A 16,562-nucleotide genomic window follows, 5' to 3' on the forward strand; every position below is an offset into this window, starting at 1 on the left:
TTCAATTATCTAGGGCCCTATCTCATAATCAATAAAATTTATCTAAGTTTAATCAATTAAATTTCTATAGTTAGTAAGATTTTATTGATTTAAACTAAAAGTTAGTTTTAATTAGTAAAATTGGACTGACTTCGTATTGTTGACTGACCTTTTTAATTTGACTGCATTTTGGTTAGTGAAATTTCGCAAACCACTTCCTAAGATAGTGAAAATTCAATTGACTTTCGATTTTGCAATTTTTAAGCACTCAATGAAATTTGATTATCTTCATCTAAAAGTAAAATTTCCATGTCCTAACATAGAAAAATTCAATTGACTTTCAATTTTTGAAAATTAAGCAATTATTTGATTTTTTTTTTTTTTTTTTTGGAAAATGAAATTTCTTTTTGTCTCCTCTGTCTATATAAGTGAAGCTGTCTCCCTTGGTCCGCCCCTTAATACTTGTAAGTTAATCTGGAACAGATTTGCACCTCCAAAAGTTCAATTTTTCTATTGGTTAACCTGGAAAAACATAGTCAAGTCAGCAGAATTTCTTCAGAAAATTGGAGTGATACAAGCTAATGCTCCAGTCCTCTGTGTTTTCTGTAAAGTAGAGATTGAATCAATCTATTATGTGTTGTTGCATTGCCACTTTTCATGGAAGGTATGGGCTGCAATGTTGAATTGGTGAGAGATGCAAGGAGCTCTTCCAGATTCTGTGGAAGCTATATTTCATTGGTGGGATTGTGATCAATTGAACAGAAAAGAAAAATTAATTTGCAAGGTCATCCCCTTGGCAGTCTTGTGGTCATTGTGGAAACTTAGAAATGAGTGCATTTTTGAGTCTACTACACCTAAGTTGGAGGAAGTTTGTGATTTGATTAAAATTGGAGTTGCAATGTGGTTGAATCAAAGATTTAAGGATTCTCACTTCATTATTCTGGACTTCTTGACCAATCTAAGCCAAATTAGATGCAGTTTGGGGAGTAAAATTGTATTGGGCTGCTGATATAGTTCTCCCTTGTGCTTTGGGTTGATGTCTTACCAACTGTGGGTGGGTAGTGAGTTCTATTTCTTTGTTTTGTTTTTCGGTACTAACTTAGTTGGGCTCGGGCTTTCTTTTTATTGATAATTGTCAATGTGTTTGCTTGATCATTATCAATAAAATTTCCTTTTGACTGTTTCAAAAAAAATATAATAATAATAATAATAATAATAATAATAATAATTAGCATAATGAAATTTCACTTCACTAGAGAGTTTCCAAAAACGATTGTTGAGAAATGTCATTGTGTTAAGTTAGCGAAAATTTTCTTTTTGCTAGAGAGTTGCTAGAAAATGGTTATCGGCAACCAATGGTGGTCACCAGAAAGTTGTTGCCAACGGCTAAAGATGGTAGTGGCAGGTAGGATTGTTGGAATAATGAACTAGATTAGGGCCTGTTTGTTTGGAGAGTTAGAGAGGGGATTGTGATTGGTAGTGAGGTAGGACCCACCACTAATATTGTGTTTGTTTTGAGAGATAGGGAGGGGATTGATAGTGAGTTCCAGATCAGGATGGGCCTTCCCAAAGGGATTCGGATGGGCCTTCAGGATTTGATATTAGAAAAATAGTCCGGCAGACTAGAAATTTTTTATTTTTATTTATTTTTTATTTTATTTTTTACATGTTGGGCATTTTGTTTTGAACATTAATGTTTAATTTTTTATATTTTTTGTTAAGTAAAAATCATTATTTTATTTTTTTCTAGAAATTTTTTATTTTATTTTATTTTTTTAAAATTTTTTTACATGTTGGGTATTTTTTTAAAAACATTAATGTTTAATGTTTTTGTATTTTTTTTATTTGTTTTATTATTTTATATACAAATAATTTAATAATCCCTACACTAACAATTATCATCAAAACAAACACAATTTTACTTAATCCCCTCACTATCAATCCCTTCCATTCTACATCTGAAAACAAACGGGGCCTAAGGATAGTTTTATCGAGAAAAAAATAAAAAAATAAACATAAAATAATAATAATAATAATAATAATAATAATAATAATAATAATAATAATAATTTAGTACGCCTTAAGCTAGCAAACATATTTTAGTTGTCTTTGAACTAATACAAATTATTTTTAGGCAAATTACATCAGTAGTCCTTATATTTTGTTCTTCGTGTCGTTTTAGTCTCTCGACTTTCAATTGGCTCAATCTTCACCACTAATTTTAAATTTTGTGTCATTTTAGTCCAATTGATAGCCTTTAGTGCTTTTGACGAAAAATAAGCATTGAGTTTAACTTACTGAATTTAGTAAATTTATAATTTTACTTTAAAAAATATGACATGCCACTTATATGCATATTTTTCACAAAAAAATGCTAAGAATTGTAATAAATTGAATCAAATTGAAACAAAATCACAAATTTAAAATCAAAATCGAACTAATTGAAATTATAGGGACTAAAATAACATAAAGACCAAAATATAGGTACTACTGCCGCAATTTACACTATTTTTAGAGAGTTAAATAAAAAGAATAAAATAAAATAAAATAAAACCATTTGAAAAAAATGCCATGTCACGCTCTCAAGCTTTAATTGTTCAAAAAGAAAAAAAAAAAACTTGCCAGAACTTGCACCAAATACATGACAGACTCGCACCTCATAAAAATGTAATTTTTTGCCACTATCCAACTAATTTGAGATTTCCTCTTTTAAATGTCGTCTAGAACTATCCGATATACCTCATGCCTCTCTCTCGCAAGGCAATGAATAAGATCGATGCAGGTTTGGAACTTCCAGAAAGTAGACTTGCATTGGACTTCTATTCCCATGACACTAATATTTTCACAGGAAATTTTCTAGAAATTTACCTGCATGTCTTATTGGCTCTGGATTCTATAGTTTGCATATCATGATATCAGTGAATAATATTTTATTTTTAATTATGTTATTATTACAGCTCAAAGGCCAACTTGCTAGTGTAAACAAAAAGGGGAGGCAGAGAGAGAGAGAGCCACTCACAGGTTTGGTATATAAATCCATGGAACCACAGATTATCAAACACAAACAAAAGACGGGATTTAGAAAGTTGGTTTTGAAGGTAATAGCAACTATAAAGTAAAATAATTCTGTCACAAAACTACCCATCTCTGGACTGAATATTGTATATACAGACTACCAGTCACTTCCCATGACAAACCACCCACCTCCCCCGAACACAACGAAATTCTATAACCAGGTGACACCGAAGAGAGATAGAGATCTCCAAGAATAGGTTGATCTTGAAATATCATCTCTCTCTCTCTCTCTCTCTCTATCTCTATCTTTTAGTAGTATGCCCGTTGGGCCGTTGAGGTAATTGTGCTCCACTGCTACCATCCTGCATGCATTAACAAGCAGATGATTAATGTTCAACGCATAAAGAGACAAGTGTTGGTCTCAAAAAAGTAGCCCTCGGGCATGTTCGGTGTGCGACATTCCAGATTTTCAAGGAAGATAGCCTATGAAGCACGGATACTTCAAAAATGGTGCCATCCGAGTACCGAGTACTTACCGAGTACAAATACACATACCGGATACGCCGACTTCATGCCAGGTACAGCAATTACATTTGAGTACGTCATCAGTACGACATGGGTACGACACTGTACGGCAAGGTGATTTTTTTTTATTTTTTTTTTTTTTTTGCAGACTACTAAAATTTATTATTCTTTTTTCAATTTTGAAAATATCAAGTAATTTATTTCCATTACCCATGAGTCATGATTTTACTCTCTTTTGCATCTTGTTTTAGACAATCAAAAAAGAAAAAAAATGAATTATATAACTTTTTAGACAAGCTGTTCTCTTTTTAATTTTGATATTGAAACTTTGATTTGTATGTTGGATGTTTAGCTATAAATTTTTTTTTTTTTTAAAAAAAAAAAAAAAAAAAAAAAAAATTGACGTACCCCAGCCGTATCCGTACCCATACCCGTTCCCTACTTTTTTAAGAATCTGCCGTATCGGCGTATCTCGTATTGTACCTGTACCAGTATCCGTACCCGCATCCGCACCCGTGCTTTATGGAAGACAACAATGTTAGATCAAATATCAACCAAAACGGGGATCCCGCATCCGCACCCGTGCTTCATGGAAGACGACAATGTTAGATCAAGTATCAACCAAGACGGGGATCAAAGATCTAATAATTTAACCAGTCCATCACCCTTGCTACACTAAACAATTGTTTCGTCCAACCATAACTTCCAACTTGTAAATACTTATCAAGATCGGCCCAAATCACAAAGAGCCCACAATCAAGGACGTGAGCTCTTTTGCCTCGGCAGATTAGTCATACCTGTCCACAGACGTGGATGTGTGTGTGTGTGTGTGTGTGTGTGTGTGTGTGTGAGAAAGAGAGAGAGAGAGAGAGAGAGACCTCATATACAGTATAGCTTGTGTAATTCAGAACATAGGAAGGTGTATGGGAAGATCCTACAGTAAAAACATAAACTATCAGTAAAACTTATAATTATCAGCATACAATACTAGCATTAGCATATATATCATATGCCACTCAAATGAGAAAACACTAAAAATGCTGGAGAAACAGATCCACTCAGGCAGGCTAAACAGTAACACACCAGAAAGGGAAAAACCCATGCAAAACCCGAATAGAATGCCATGTAGAGACGTTTAAAGTCATCCAAAAGGAAAGATCACAAATAATAACTGTGCTCCAATTAGAATACCGGATTGCATCAAACAAGTTCTAATCCAAATAAAAATCAATCTTTCAATTGTGAATTCAAACTTGAAATTCAAATCCTGGTGACCAAAATTTCTTGTGAAAACTCGGGTCCATGTTCTTTGGATGTCATCTTATAATGAATACAAAGTGATTGGTTGTCTATTTTCTTACAATATTACATATTTACTTCCCAATTAGGCATCATTTTAAACAGAATTATAAAGAATTTATTGTGTTAACCCAAGCATAACAGTAGAAGATAAATTTCTGGTTCTTCCACAGTAACCCCTAATTTTTAGTATTCCCTCCAATTTTTGCAAAGTACCAACAGGCAAGCTTATGCTTTAGGCAAAAGTTATAATTTCAGGTAATTCAAATCTTACCACATCATTCACACTCCCCACAAAAATCGCTGCAAGCAAACTACTTACTGTTTGACAACTATAGTAAAGAAAAAAACCATTATGGTACTTCCAACTGCATTAAAATTTGACATCCATCAAGAAACTTGGGATCAGATTCTTTTTTCCTTTGCTTTATTTTCTTTTGAGTTTTATTTATATATGTACTTCTTTTGGCGGCTTGGGGCCTGAACAAATAAGTCAAGTGACAAATGGATTACCTGCCCCATAAGCAGAGTAACCACTGCCATGCAGATCATGTCCGCCAGCTCTGTCAACAAGACAAGTGACAAGTATACTGATCAAATTAATAAAATTGCAACTCAAAGCGGAACATGAAAATGTGTATGGAAAAAACCTTCTCAGTGCAACGTCATATGGATTGTGACTGTGTTTCCCAACAGACCATTCAAAATATGCTGCATGAGATTGACTTTGTCTTCCAATAGCAGGCTCAAGGTATCCAGCATGAGGTTGGCCACGTGTCCCAAGAGTAGGTTCAAGGTATCCTGCACTAGATATGCTGTGATTTCCTACAGCAGGTACATGGTATCCTGTGTGAGGTTGGCTTTGTGTCCCAACAACACTTTCAAGGTGTCCTACATGAGGTTGATACCGCATTCCAACAGTAGGTTCAAGGTACCCTGAAAAACTTCGGCTTTGCTTACGAGCAACAGGATCAATATACCCAGCATGCGGCTCCTGGAAAGCAACCATTTTACATGATCAAAACAGAAAAAGGATAATTTCAAAACTAGTGAATGAAAAAGAATGTTACCATATCTGCATGGGACCTTTTAGATCCAGATACAGTGTTGTATGCATGGCTCTGGCAACTAACAGCAGGTGCAACATATCCTGGTGCATATGGATTTCTGTATTCAATGAAATCTGCACAATAGTTTGGTCCTTTTCTAATATGAGGATCTCTCTCTGTCTTCTTGAAATTATTGTTTTGCCTTCCCCGCATTTTGCCTGCATATTCATGAAAGAAAAATCTTTCTCCAGAACCTTGTATAAAAGTAATCAAAAGGGTAACTAATTTAAGCCACTACAGGGTACTTTACTGTGTCTTTTCTTCGATGGCATTTCATTATGACCATGCTCAGCTCCTATCTTTCCATGACCTTTAGCCTTTAAACGTTGATTCTTTCTCTTGCGATTTGTCCTTTCCAACTTGGATGATGCTCGAACAGGTTGACCTTCAGTGACAGTTTTGGGTTTATTTGGTTTACCTCCATCAATTTCTGTCCCAGAAATAGCATTCCCCTCTTCTGTCAACATCTTTCCCTTTTTTTTGGCCCGTTTGGACTTTGCATGACCTTTCATCTTTGAAGGTGCCGCTATGTTTTCTCTTTCAGTCTCTTCTTTCATTGATGGGACTTCACTCTTTTTCTTAACCTTAAATCCCCCACGAGTACCTTGCTTTTGAAGCCGACCCTTAAAATGAGGCTTTGCAATCTTAGCCTTAACCTGAGACATTTATGACAGGTAAAAATATTGTTTCCCTAAGCAAAGAAAAGAAAGAGAAGAAAAAAAATAACACTTTACTACCTTGACTTCTTGTCCAATATGAGCGTTATTAATCCCCTCCACACAAGCTAGGGCACTTTCTCGAGAAGTAAAAGTAATAAAGCCAAAATATTTGCGTTTGCTGCCTAGACTCTGAGGTAACTGAACTTTCACAACCTCACCATACTGTGTGCAGATTTCTTTTACTTTCTCTTTATTCCCAGCATCAGTTAAGCCTTCCACATAGACAGTCTTAACCTAACAACAGGAAAATTTAAATTCGTCATTTATACACTTTCAATGATGAAATCAAGTAACTTCAAGCACTATACAGTAGATTCAATGATCTGTTCAGCAAATACAGAAGGCATCCCTTATGCTGGAAAAAACTGACAAATTTAAAAATATCAGTTTCCCATACTTCAGTAAGACGCTTAAGAGGCACGAAAGAATTGGACCTAAAAGCTTAATTATCTTATGGAAGTATGCTATCATAATGACTTCAAGCAACCTCTCTAATATCACGAGTGTCACTACTATACACATAAATTCCAGGTCCTGCAACAAAGGCACAAAAAAGTAGCGCAAATATTTGATTTTATTAATTAAAAGGTATAGATACAATCCTATATGATCTATCCTATTACAAAAGAACAAATCCTCTGATTTGATCTCGGAAAAGGGCTGCAACCCAACAACTACAGAAAGCTTGTTGAATCAAACCAATTAATTGATTTCTTTAAGTCTTCAAACTGAGAAGCTTGAGGGAAAAGAGACTTATTGAGGGCTTGAATAGCTTGATCTCAGTCCAAACTTCAAAATAATCTCTAAAATAAGAGCTTGAAGTTGCATCTTTGAGAGCCTTGATGCGTAGGGCGTACTTGATGTTAGAGAACGTGGAAGGATCAACATGTAGTTGAAATGCTTGATGATTCTTCAAGAAAGTATTGAGAGTTTTTGGAGATAACTTTAAGAAAAAATATTGACAAAAAGAGTACTTGAGAACTCTTGGCCAAAAGGTACTTGAGAGCCTTGGCAGATAATTGGCCAAAAGGTCCCCTTCTTAATAATAAGAGCCTCTATTTATGGTCTCAAGGGAGGGATGTTAATTTTAGTAACCCCATTAAATTAGCATTTAATTAATTTAAATTTCTAGAAAATGATGAATCTGTACAATTTTGTATTTTGAATTCAAATTTCAACCCAATTTCCAACTTCTTAAGAAATTTTCACAAGTGTCCTTAAGGGACCAGAATCTATGGGTTGATTCAATTGTCTAACTCAACTGTCAAAACAGTTGGCAATTGTATCTTGGTGTCAACCATATTTTCAAATGGGTTAAGTACCACAATTTTGAAGGGACCCACATTTCTTTGAAGGCTTTGACCATCTTGACTTTAGTTAATCAAGTAAATTTTACTTATAACGATTCCGGTTTTGACCTGACCCTTGTTGTACTCTGGATTTGGGGTTTCATGGTTTTATATTGTTAGTCATATCTTGTTTCCCTTGTATTTCTTTAAATTTAGCTATTGTGGTGTTGTTGTTGCATTTGGAACAGGTTGGTTACTTAGTTTCCAAACTTTTGTTGCCCAGGATTTTGCTCCTCCGATCGAGCGGCACTTTTTGCGCTCGAGCAGGCTTTGCGAACTCTCAGTACTTTTGCAGGTCTGCAAAACTACTAGGAGAGTGTATTTTACGCTCAAGCGGTGCTTTCTACACTCGAGCGGTGCTTTCTGCGCTCGAGTGGTTTCAACTCGAGCGGCCTTTCTTGCGCTCGAGCGTCACTTTTTGCGCTCGAGAGGACTGTGCGTATATCAGTTCGCAAAAGTAACATTTTACATCACTTTTTCATATCTTTCCACTCAAAATCCTAAAGTTGAGGCCCTCTCTCTCTAAAACCTATCTTCTCTCTACATTTTCATCTAGATCTAGTGGTTTTTTTACCCAACTCCCTTTGTTAAAAAGGTAGAGCATGCCGTGAGCTCTCTTTTCATCCGAACAAAAGTGGGTTTCGGTTCATTTGAGGTTTCTCTACTCTCTCCTTGATCTCTAGCTTCGAGGTACGGATTTTCTATACTCTTCTATGAATTTTAACTTAGTTATTTGTTGATGTGTAAGAAATATTAGAACTTGAGGTGATTTTGAACAAACCTAAGGTTTTGGTTTAAAATCAAAAGAGGAGTTTTTAAATGTATGTGTTGAAATTGGTTACGGGATTAGATGTGAGGTTGTGTTGTGATAAATATATTGATTTGATACTCAGGATGGATTTTGGAAGAAAATTGAGTTTGGCCCTAAAATGTTTTAAATAGTTATTTTGTATAAATAAATGAAATTGGTATTAAAAATATGAAATTGGAGGAACTTTATATTAATGGTGGAGTTAGATATGTATTACCTCTCATCTATGGAAATTGGATAATTTATCTGTTTTAGAGATTGTATATTTGTTTAGAAATAACTATTTTGGGCTATTAGTGGAGGATAGCTATGATTGTCGTAGAAATTACATGAGGATTAAGCAAATTGAAACTAATCTCTTATCAGTTGTCATTGAATATGACTGTGTTTTAATACATTGTATATGTATGATGTGTGGGAGGAGAAATGGGAGGAGAAAGGAGATGTACTCCATGTTTGGGAGGAGAAAGGGATGGACTCCAGTAAATTATACATGAGTGCCGATTCCTACGGACGAAATTTCCATAAAATGGCAAATAGATGTGTTTGTATGACAACTATATGGATTTGAGACCCAATGAGTTGTATCCTCAGTTTGGTTGATTGAATGAAATAGACATGATTAATGAATTGAGACATGAAGCTTGGGATAGCATGGTTTTGGAAAAAAGTTGTAAATGAGTTTAAATCACGGGCATTGTATATGCATATCATACTTATATAAAAAAAAACAACGCCCACTTAGTACACATTAATGTGTGTTTGGGAGGGGTAAAGATTGAGTCCACACCTAACCTTTGGCATAATACACAAAGTGGTGGTCCCAAAACTTGAACCCATAACCTCAAGGTTATTAGGCCAAGTCTTAACCATTGAACCAATGGCATATCATACTTATATCTTTGTTAAAATTTATAGATTGTGTTAAATTGTTTCTACTGGGCTTTGGCTCACCTTATGTGGGAAAACATTCCAGGTACTGGTGATATGACTTGGAATGATTGGGAGCAAGAACTTCTCTTTTGTTGTAATTATTTTGTATAGTCAAGGGCTTTAAATGTATTGGACTTAAAGTCTATTTTTGTTGTAACCAAGAATCTACTTTGGAAAGTTGTAAGCCTTTAGAGCATTTATTATTTGTTTTTCTTCCAGTTTCTATCTCATACTGTGTTGTATGCTGTAGATTCAGGGATAAACTCATGAATGTATAATTGCATATGTCATTCTCTTGTACAACTGAATCTCATGTAATAGAAGGACTTTATACTCTGATTCTAATTGTCATTTACTTATCGTCTTGGTTGGTTTATTGTTTTATTTCGGGGCCTTAAATTACTAGTACCTATGAAGCATGGCATTTCCGGGTATTGATACTTTGGATGGTTACTTTTGCATACGTATCGAGTACATGAAACATGTCAAATTTTATCTTCTTAAATTCTAGATATATCTAGTATATACACAAGCCGTATCTTAACCTAAATGATACTTGCTTCTATATAAAGTTGAAGTTAGTTTCATTGAATTTTTTTTTTTTTTTAGCATGATTTTAAATTAAAATTTTGGTTTGCAAGTTATTTAATATAATGACATTTAATTTTGGTTTATACCTAACTTTTGGCATTAAATGTTGGATCTTAACAAACTAAACCATTTAACTAATTTTTGCATTACTCCAAATAAAATATATATATATTTTACGAACGCACCCAGCCATACCCATATCCTACTTTTTTAAAAAATTTACCATACCAACGTACTCGTATCGTACCAATACCAGTACCTGTACACGTGCTTCATAGGTTTTAACCAATTGGACGATGATTAAGCCATGTCAAAATTTAGGTGTCTACTGTCACAACACAGAACACTAATTAAAACAAATGACTAAGATGTCACAATTTTTGACCTAATATTAAAAATCCTAGTAGATGGAGCACCTTTCACGACGACACACCTTTGGCCTAAGTACTTCCCAAAAATGACTTGCACCCAAGCAAATTTCAGGTTCAAATGCACTAGTTTTATATAATTCATCATCAAGAATAAAAGTATTTTTGTTACCAACATATTTTTTTCAATTTATGACTTTCCACAAACACTAGCAAGACTCAGATTTCTAACCTGAGACAGAATTTCTTGATTTGGGTGCATTGGGGTTTGTGCAAAAGCAACCTTAGCACTTCTATCACGACCAAAGACAGCATCTGGCTTTCTTAGTCTTTGAAATGCTGCCATTGCATCCGAGTGGGTGCTAAACTCCAAAACAGCAAAACCTTTGATCTTCCCTTCTTTTTGAGGATCATCTGGCAAATATATCTCTTCAATATTTTCAACTCCATAGCTTTTCAATGTTCCCAGCACCTTCAGAGGGAAAGAAACAAACGATGTCAGATCATCAATGCAAGGATGACCTTCAGTAACAATGCAAGGATGTGTATTAAAAGCTTACATGCTCTATTGTCCATAATTTGCAGATGTTGCCCATATAAAGAGTATCATTATCCTGACTTGCTGATATTATAACGTGTTTGCCTCTCACCTTGCCAGAAGAAAAGACCACATTATTGCCATCTTAAATTAACATTTTGAAAATTATGCTTTTATTTTTCCTTTGCAAAGAAAATTTCATATTAAAAGTCAATATATAAAACCTGGATCCCTTCGTTCAATGCAGAAAGAGCGTTCTTTGCTTGCTCAACAGTCACGTATTGAATAAAGGCAAATCCTCTACTCTTATTTGTAGTTGGATTCCTTACTATCCTAGCGGCTTTTATTTCCCCAAACTTTCCAAACACTTCAATCAGATCGTCCTCAACGGCCCCTTTATCCAGTCTTCCAATAAAAATTTCGAAATCCTTTTTTTTCTTCCTGTCAGTGATGTGATTATTGATAAATTCAGCAGGCTGTTCCTCATCTTCATTATCTTCTTCATTGTCCCCAATATCTTCCTCATCCTTTCCACCCACCTCACCCCCTTCTTGCCCATCACTACGCTCATTGAGAACAGGAAAATTGTCATTGTCTACAAATGCCTCAGCATCATCAATTTGAGCAGCAGCAGTTCCTTCTTCAGATGAGTTCTGTTCTGCAACTATAACAATTACTTATTGTCAACTGATGACCCTGAGCATAGTAACACCAAGGAATTGCATACAGATAGACAAGTAGTTCAACATAGAAATGAGAAAAACAGTGTCAATAGCGAAAACAAGGACAAACGTGGATACACATCAGAGAAATCACATGAAGTTAAAAAGATAGGATTAGAAAACATATGAAGTTAAACAGATAGGATTAGAATGGGCACCTAATGAGTCTGCAAAACATAGTCAGGTAAACAACACAACAATAGCTGAGTGCAGAGGGTAAGTTATCACAACACTTTTATTGAATTCACCATAATTATGTCATTTGTTGTAAACACTGTAAAAAATATATTTTTATCTTTCTCATCTCTCTTCTACTGATAACACAATTTAAGAGAAGTGGCGCGAAGACAAAAAATAAAAGGACTCAACTCAAAAAGCCATGGACTGAGTTCCCCCCAATGGTGCCTCAATTGCCAATGCATAACCTTATTTCTGAAACTGTGACGGTTCATCGTTATTTTTCTTTAGTTCCAGACAGTGGCAAATTCAATAACAACAAAGCACATGTTGCTTCCATTCATTCATTAGAAGAGGCCATTGTGCAGAATAGTTCAATCAATCTAGGGTGTTGGAAGTGGTGGACTAGTTACTAAACTGACGACTGGCTTTAATTGCACAAAATAACATCCATAGCCTCAAATTCACATTTTCACACTCAACAGCCCAAATCTCATACCACCACCAAGAAATAACCCCAATTTCTTCATTCATATAGTGTTCTTCAGCAAAGGGAGGGAAAAGAGTAGATTGGGAATTCAGAAGATGTGGAGAAATTATGGATAGTGCTTTCATCCATTCTTATTCTTGTTATAGAGCCTCACTCAACCAAGAAATCAAATAATTGCTGGGTGAAATTGCAGCCCAAGGTACAAATCATTGAGCAAGGAGAAGGAAACACAATGAAGTTAAGATAGCAGCAATTGAGTGACTCATGTCTTCATGTGGTTCACTTCTTCTTTAGTGTAGTTAAAATTTACTCTCCCCCAAGGATAAAAGACATCTTATCTACATATATATATATATATATATAATCATACTGATAAGTATCTGAGCAAAGACTGCCCACTCTTAATTGCAAATCAATGATCTGGAACCAAAAGAAAAATCTGTGAACACTTCAAACCATTTGTTTTGTTACATATTTGTTTTCTTAATTTAAAAGCTACCTCTTGACACCCTTTTGCTTGACTAGTATAGTGCCTCCAAATTGAGATTTTAAGGTATTAGTACTACCTGAAATCTCAGCCAGGGATTAACAGAGTTTTCAGGCAAAATTTACAGCCTCAGGCCTTGAAAACATTATTATCATGAGAAATTAGGTGAATGACCTTGTCAAATTATCCATGAATCATCTTTTATTTGCTTTTAAAGTTGACTGTGTATCAATAACATTTCCTAGGCCCACTAAAATCTTTAAATTGACGGGGATCTTCAAAATTAATCCTCAGTGGAAAGAAGACGACAATCATCCGATAATAATATATTTATCTTTACTCAAAAAAGAAATTTAAGTTTCGGAAAACATCAAAATAGATGATAATTTATATACGAACACCATCATCCCGTAATCTCTTTTTTTATTTGACCTAATTCTTTGTAGTATGTGGAGCATTTCCAATTCTTACTCTCTTCTTTTATCAAACTTGAGTGAAAATTTGGTTAAGAGTTTGATCCGGTATGGAACACTCCAATCTTTACTAAAAAAAAAAATCCATCCGTTTTTTTACAAAAGAAAATAATTTAAAATCTTTATTATTTTTAAAATTTCATCAAATTTGAGTAAAAAGATGACGTTGAGAATTTGAAAAAGATTTTATACATCCTTGATTTAGCAAAAATTTTTCTCCCTCCCTATTTGATACAAGTTGAATGAAATGATTGGAGCTCATTTTAGTTCTTTATTCATCAAATTTGAAAATTGGATGAAAGAATTGGTTAGTGTTTTAAAAGGCGCTATTAGGCGAGCGCCTAAGCGTGAGGCGACATGAGGTGTAGTCTTGCGCTTCGAACAAGTCGAGATGAGGCGCAATACACAAGGCGCAGCTTAGGCGCTAAGGGCGAGGGTTTTTTTTCGAGGCGCGAAGCGTGGGCTTCATGGGATTTATCTATTTGTCTACTCCAACTGTTGATTAAGTGCCTTTTGTGGGCATACCCATAGGGATTCAAAACTCTTCAATATAAAATGACTAAACGTGATCAAAAGAGAGCAAAAAGTGATAAAAGATTGAATGTGATCAAAAGAGAGCAAAAAGTGATAAAAGATTGAATATTATGCTTTATATCTTTGTTAGATATTTCTAATTTTTAAAAGATTAAATATTATGTTTAAATATTATCAGAAATAGTTATAATTTTTGAAATTCTATTTATATTTGTAATGTTGAAAAGTCTGCCTATTTTATAATTTTGCTTTTCTTCTATTACTTGTTCTTGACTTTGGTGAGGGGCGCGCCTCGCCTCACACTTAGGCTATAGGAGAACTTATCGCCTTGGTGCACCCAGAGCCTTTTAAAATGCTGGAATTGGTGAAGGATTGGAGATGCCTTTGTACAATATAATGCAATTGAATTCAGCTCAACTCTAATTTAAGAACAATCAATCAGACGCTAAGAAAAAGTTATAACCATTACCAACATGTATTCCTTCATTCTGTTCACCCTCTACTTCTTTTTCCTCAGCTGCATTGTCAAACTTGTCATGATCACCCTCCATTCTTTCTCCATCCTCCATAAAGCTCACAGGATTGACATTGACGTTCCTCTCCTCCTCCTTAACCTTCGTTTCCACTGCTGTACTCATTACAGCCTTGTCTGCATAATTTGAGTCTAAAACCCTAAGTTCTTGCTTGATTTCCACTCCGGCGATCATCAGCGGCGCCGCCTGTTCGCCGCCTTCGTCCTTCACCGCAGCAGATAGAGCTTCTTGGCCTTTGTGTTCCGACTCCGGCACTGTGTTGATCTGGTCGGCCAGACTCAAGAAGAGCTCCGATTGTTTCGATTTCCATGTCGATTTCTTACGAGTGGCCGATCGAGGGGGCATGGTCTGGTCTGTTTGTTTCTCTCTCTCTCTTTCTATATATATAGAGGCCTCTGGTTAAAAGGTCAAAAAAATTATTAAAAAAAAAAAAAAAAAAAAAAAAAAAGGTTAAAAAGCCAATAATTCATATTAGAAAGTCAAATATTTTTTTTTTCTTTATTTTTTACATATTTTTTTATAAAAAATTAAAAAATCATTTCAAATATGCTAATTTTTTTAAGTCATATTTTAACTAAATAATCAAAAAATTATTAAATTAACCTGTTACTAAACAAGCCAGAATGTACAAAATGTAATTATTGGCTATTGAAATTGAAGAACAAACAATGTGGGTAGGGTTTTACAGAGAAATTGAGAGTGTAGAGCTTACCGAACAAAAAATAAACAATAGGGAGCGAATTGATTGATTTCTCCTTTTCTGGTGGAACTACGGATGGCAGAGAAAATGCAAGAAACGGAGAAGAGACAAAGGTATAGAAATTTGATGTGAACGGATGGTTGTTTAAAAAAAACCTAGTAATTTAAATTTATAGTAAATAAAATAAAAATGACAAATTTTTTTAAGAAAAATTGGTCTAAGATTTCTATCTAATTTTTGGATAAGAAAGGAGGTTCACAATAATATTTTTTAATGTCTAAGATTCTTCAATCTTATTTTAGGTTGTGAAATACCTAATTCACCCTTCTTTATAACCTACGTAGTTTTGGATTTTGGCAAGCTGAAGATTTTATTGCTGTTTTATAAGAGATTTCATAGGGATGGACTTGACAATGGAGGTTTTGTAGGAGATTTTATAGAGATTTTGAAGGTGTTGCAGTAGATTTGACAATGGAGATTTTGTAGAAGATTGCTGCGATCGTGTAGGTATTATAGTGGAATTGATTGTTTTTGTTGTGATTTCCAGTAGAATTGAATCAGGTATGTTTCGATGAATATTTCATATAGATTTCGATTTTTGATTTGATTTGTATGTAAGGGCTCAGATTTCATATTAGTTTTTTGAACGTATTTTGAATTAGGTTTTCGTTTTCAATTTCAATGAATTTGAGAGAGAGGCCATTTAAGTGAAGTTGTTTTTGATTTTTGGAGTTGATTTTCATTCTCTGTTATTGATTAATTTTAGAAAGAGGGCAGCTCGATGGAGTTGATTTTGATTTTGATTTTTTGAATTCATTTTTCATTCTTTATATTTTAATCAATTTCAAAGAGTGTCTAGCTCAATGGAGTTGATTTTGATTTTCGGAGTTCATTTTTCGTTCTCTATTTTTCATTAACATGCTTATCAATGATAAGTTTTGTTCTCTATTTTTTCATCAACATGCTTATCATTTTCTGTTCTCTAAGTTTTGTTCTCTGTTTTTTCTACACATTTTTTTTTATAATCTAGAGAAAATTATAAGTTTATTTTTATAATCTAAGGAAAATCATAGAGAAAATTATAATTTCATATAGACATATTATAAGTTTCTAATCCAGATAAAATTATAGAGAAAATTGTAAGTTTATAGTCCAGTAAAAATCACAGAGAAAATTATAATTTCTTATGGACATGTTATTATAAGTTTGT

General features: G+C 34.2%; 1 protein-coding gene across 6 annotated transcripts; it reads right to left on the reverse strand.

Annotated features, from left to right (window-relative positions):
* Positions 1–3,056: 3,056 nt before the first annotated feature.
* LOC114288421 (uncharacterized) lies at positions 3,057–15,041 on the reverse strand. 6 transcript variants are annotated; one of them, XM_082880292.1, is made up of 12 exons: positions 14,589–15,041; positions 11,461–11,900; positions 11,259–11,348; positions 10,931–11,170; positions 6,665–6,880; positions 6,178–6,583; positions 5,889–6,085; positions 5,469–5,812; positions 5,332–5,381; positions 4,398–4,453; positions 4,021–4,104; positions 3,057–3,356 (listed from the first exon to the last, which is right to left on the reverse strand). In XM_082880292.1, exons 1-11 carry the CDS (start codon positions 14,995–14,997, stop codon positions 4,063–4,065), a joined length of 2,490 nt encoding a protein of 829 aa, XP_082736418.1. In that variant the 5' UTR covers positions 14,998–15,041; the 3' UTR covers positions 3,057–3,356; positions 4,021–4,062. The 6 variants fall into 6 exon arrangements, 5 of the variants coding, with proteins under 5 accessions (XP_082736418.1, XP_082736413.1, XP_082736416.1 ...); XR_014336663.1 differs by lacking the exon at positions 5,332–5,381; XM_082880287.1 differs by lacking the exon at positions 4,021–4,104.
* Positions 15,042–16,562: the final 1,521 nt, after the last annotated feature.

The sequence above is a fragment of the Camellia sinensis genome, chromosome 1 (genome assembly GCF_055761805.1).
Source record: "Camellia sinensis isolate YWXY chromosome 1, ASM5576180v1, whole genome shotgun sequence".
NCBI lineage: Eukaryota > Viridiplantae > Streptophyta > Magnoliopsida > Ericales > Theaceae > Camellia > Camellia sinensis.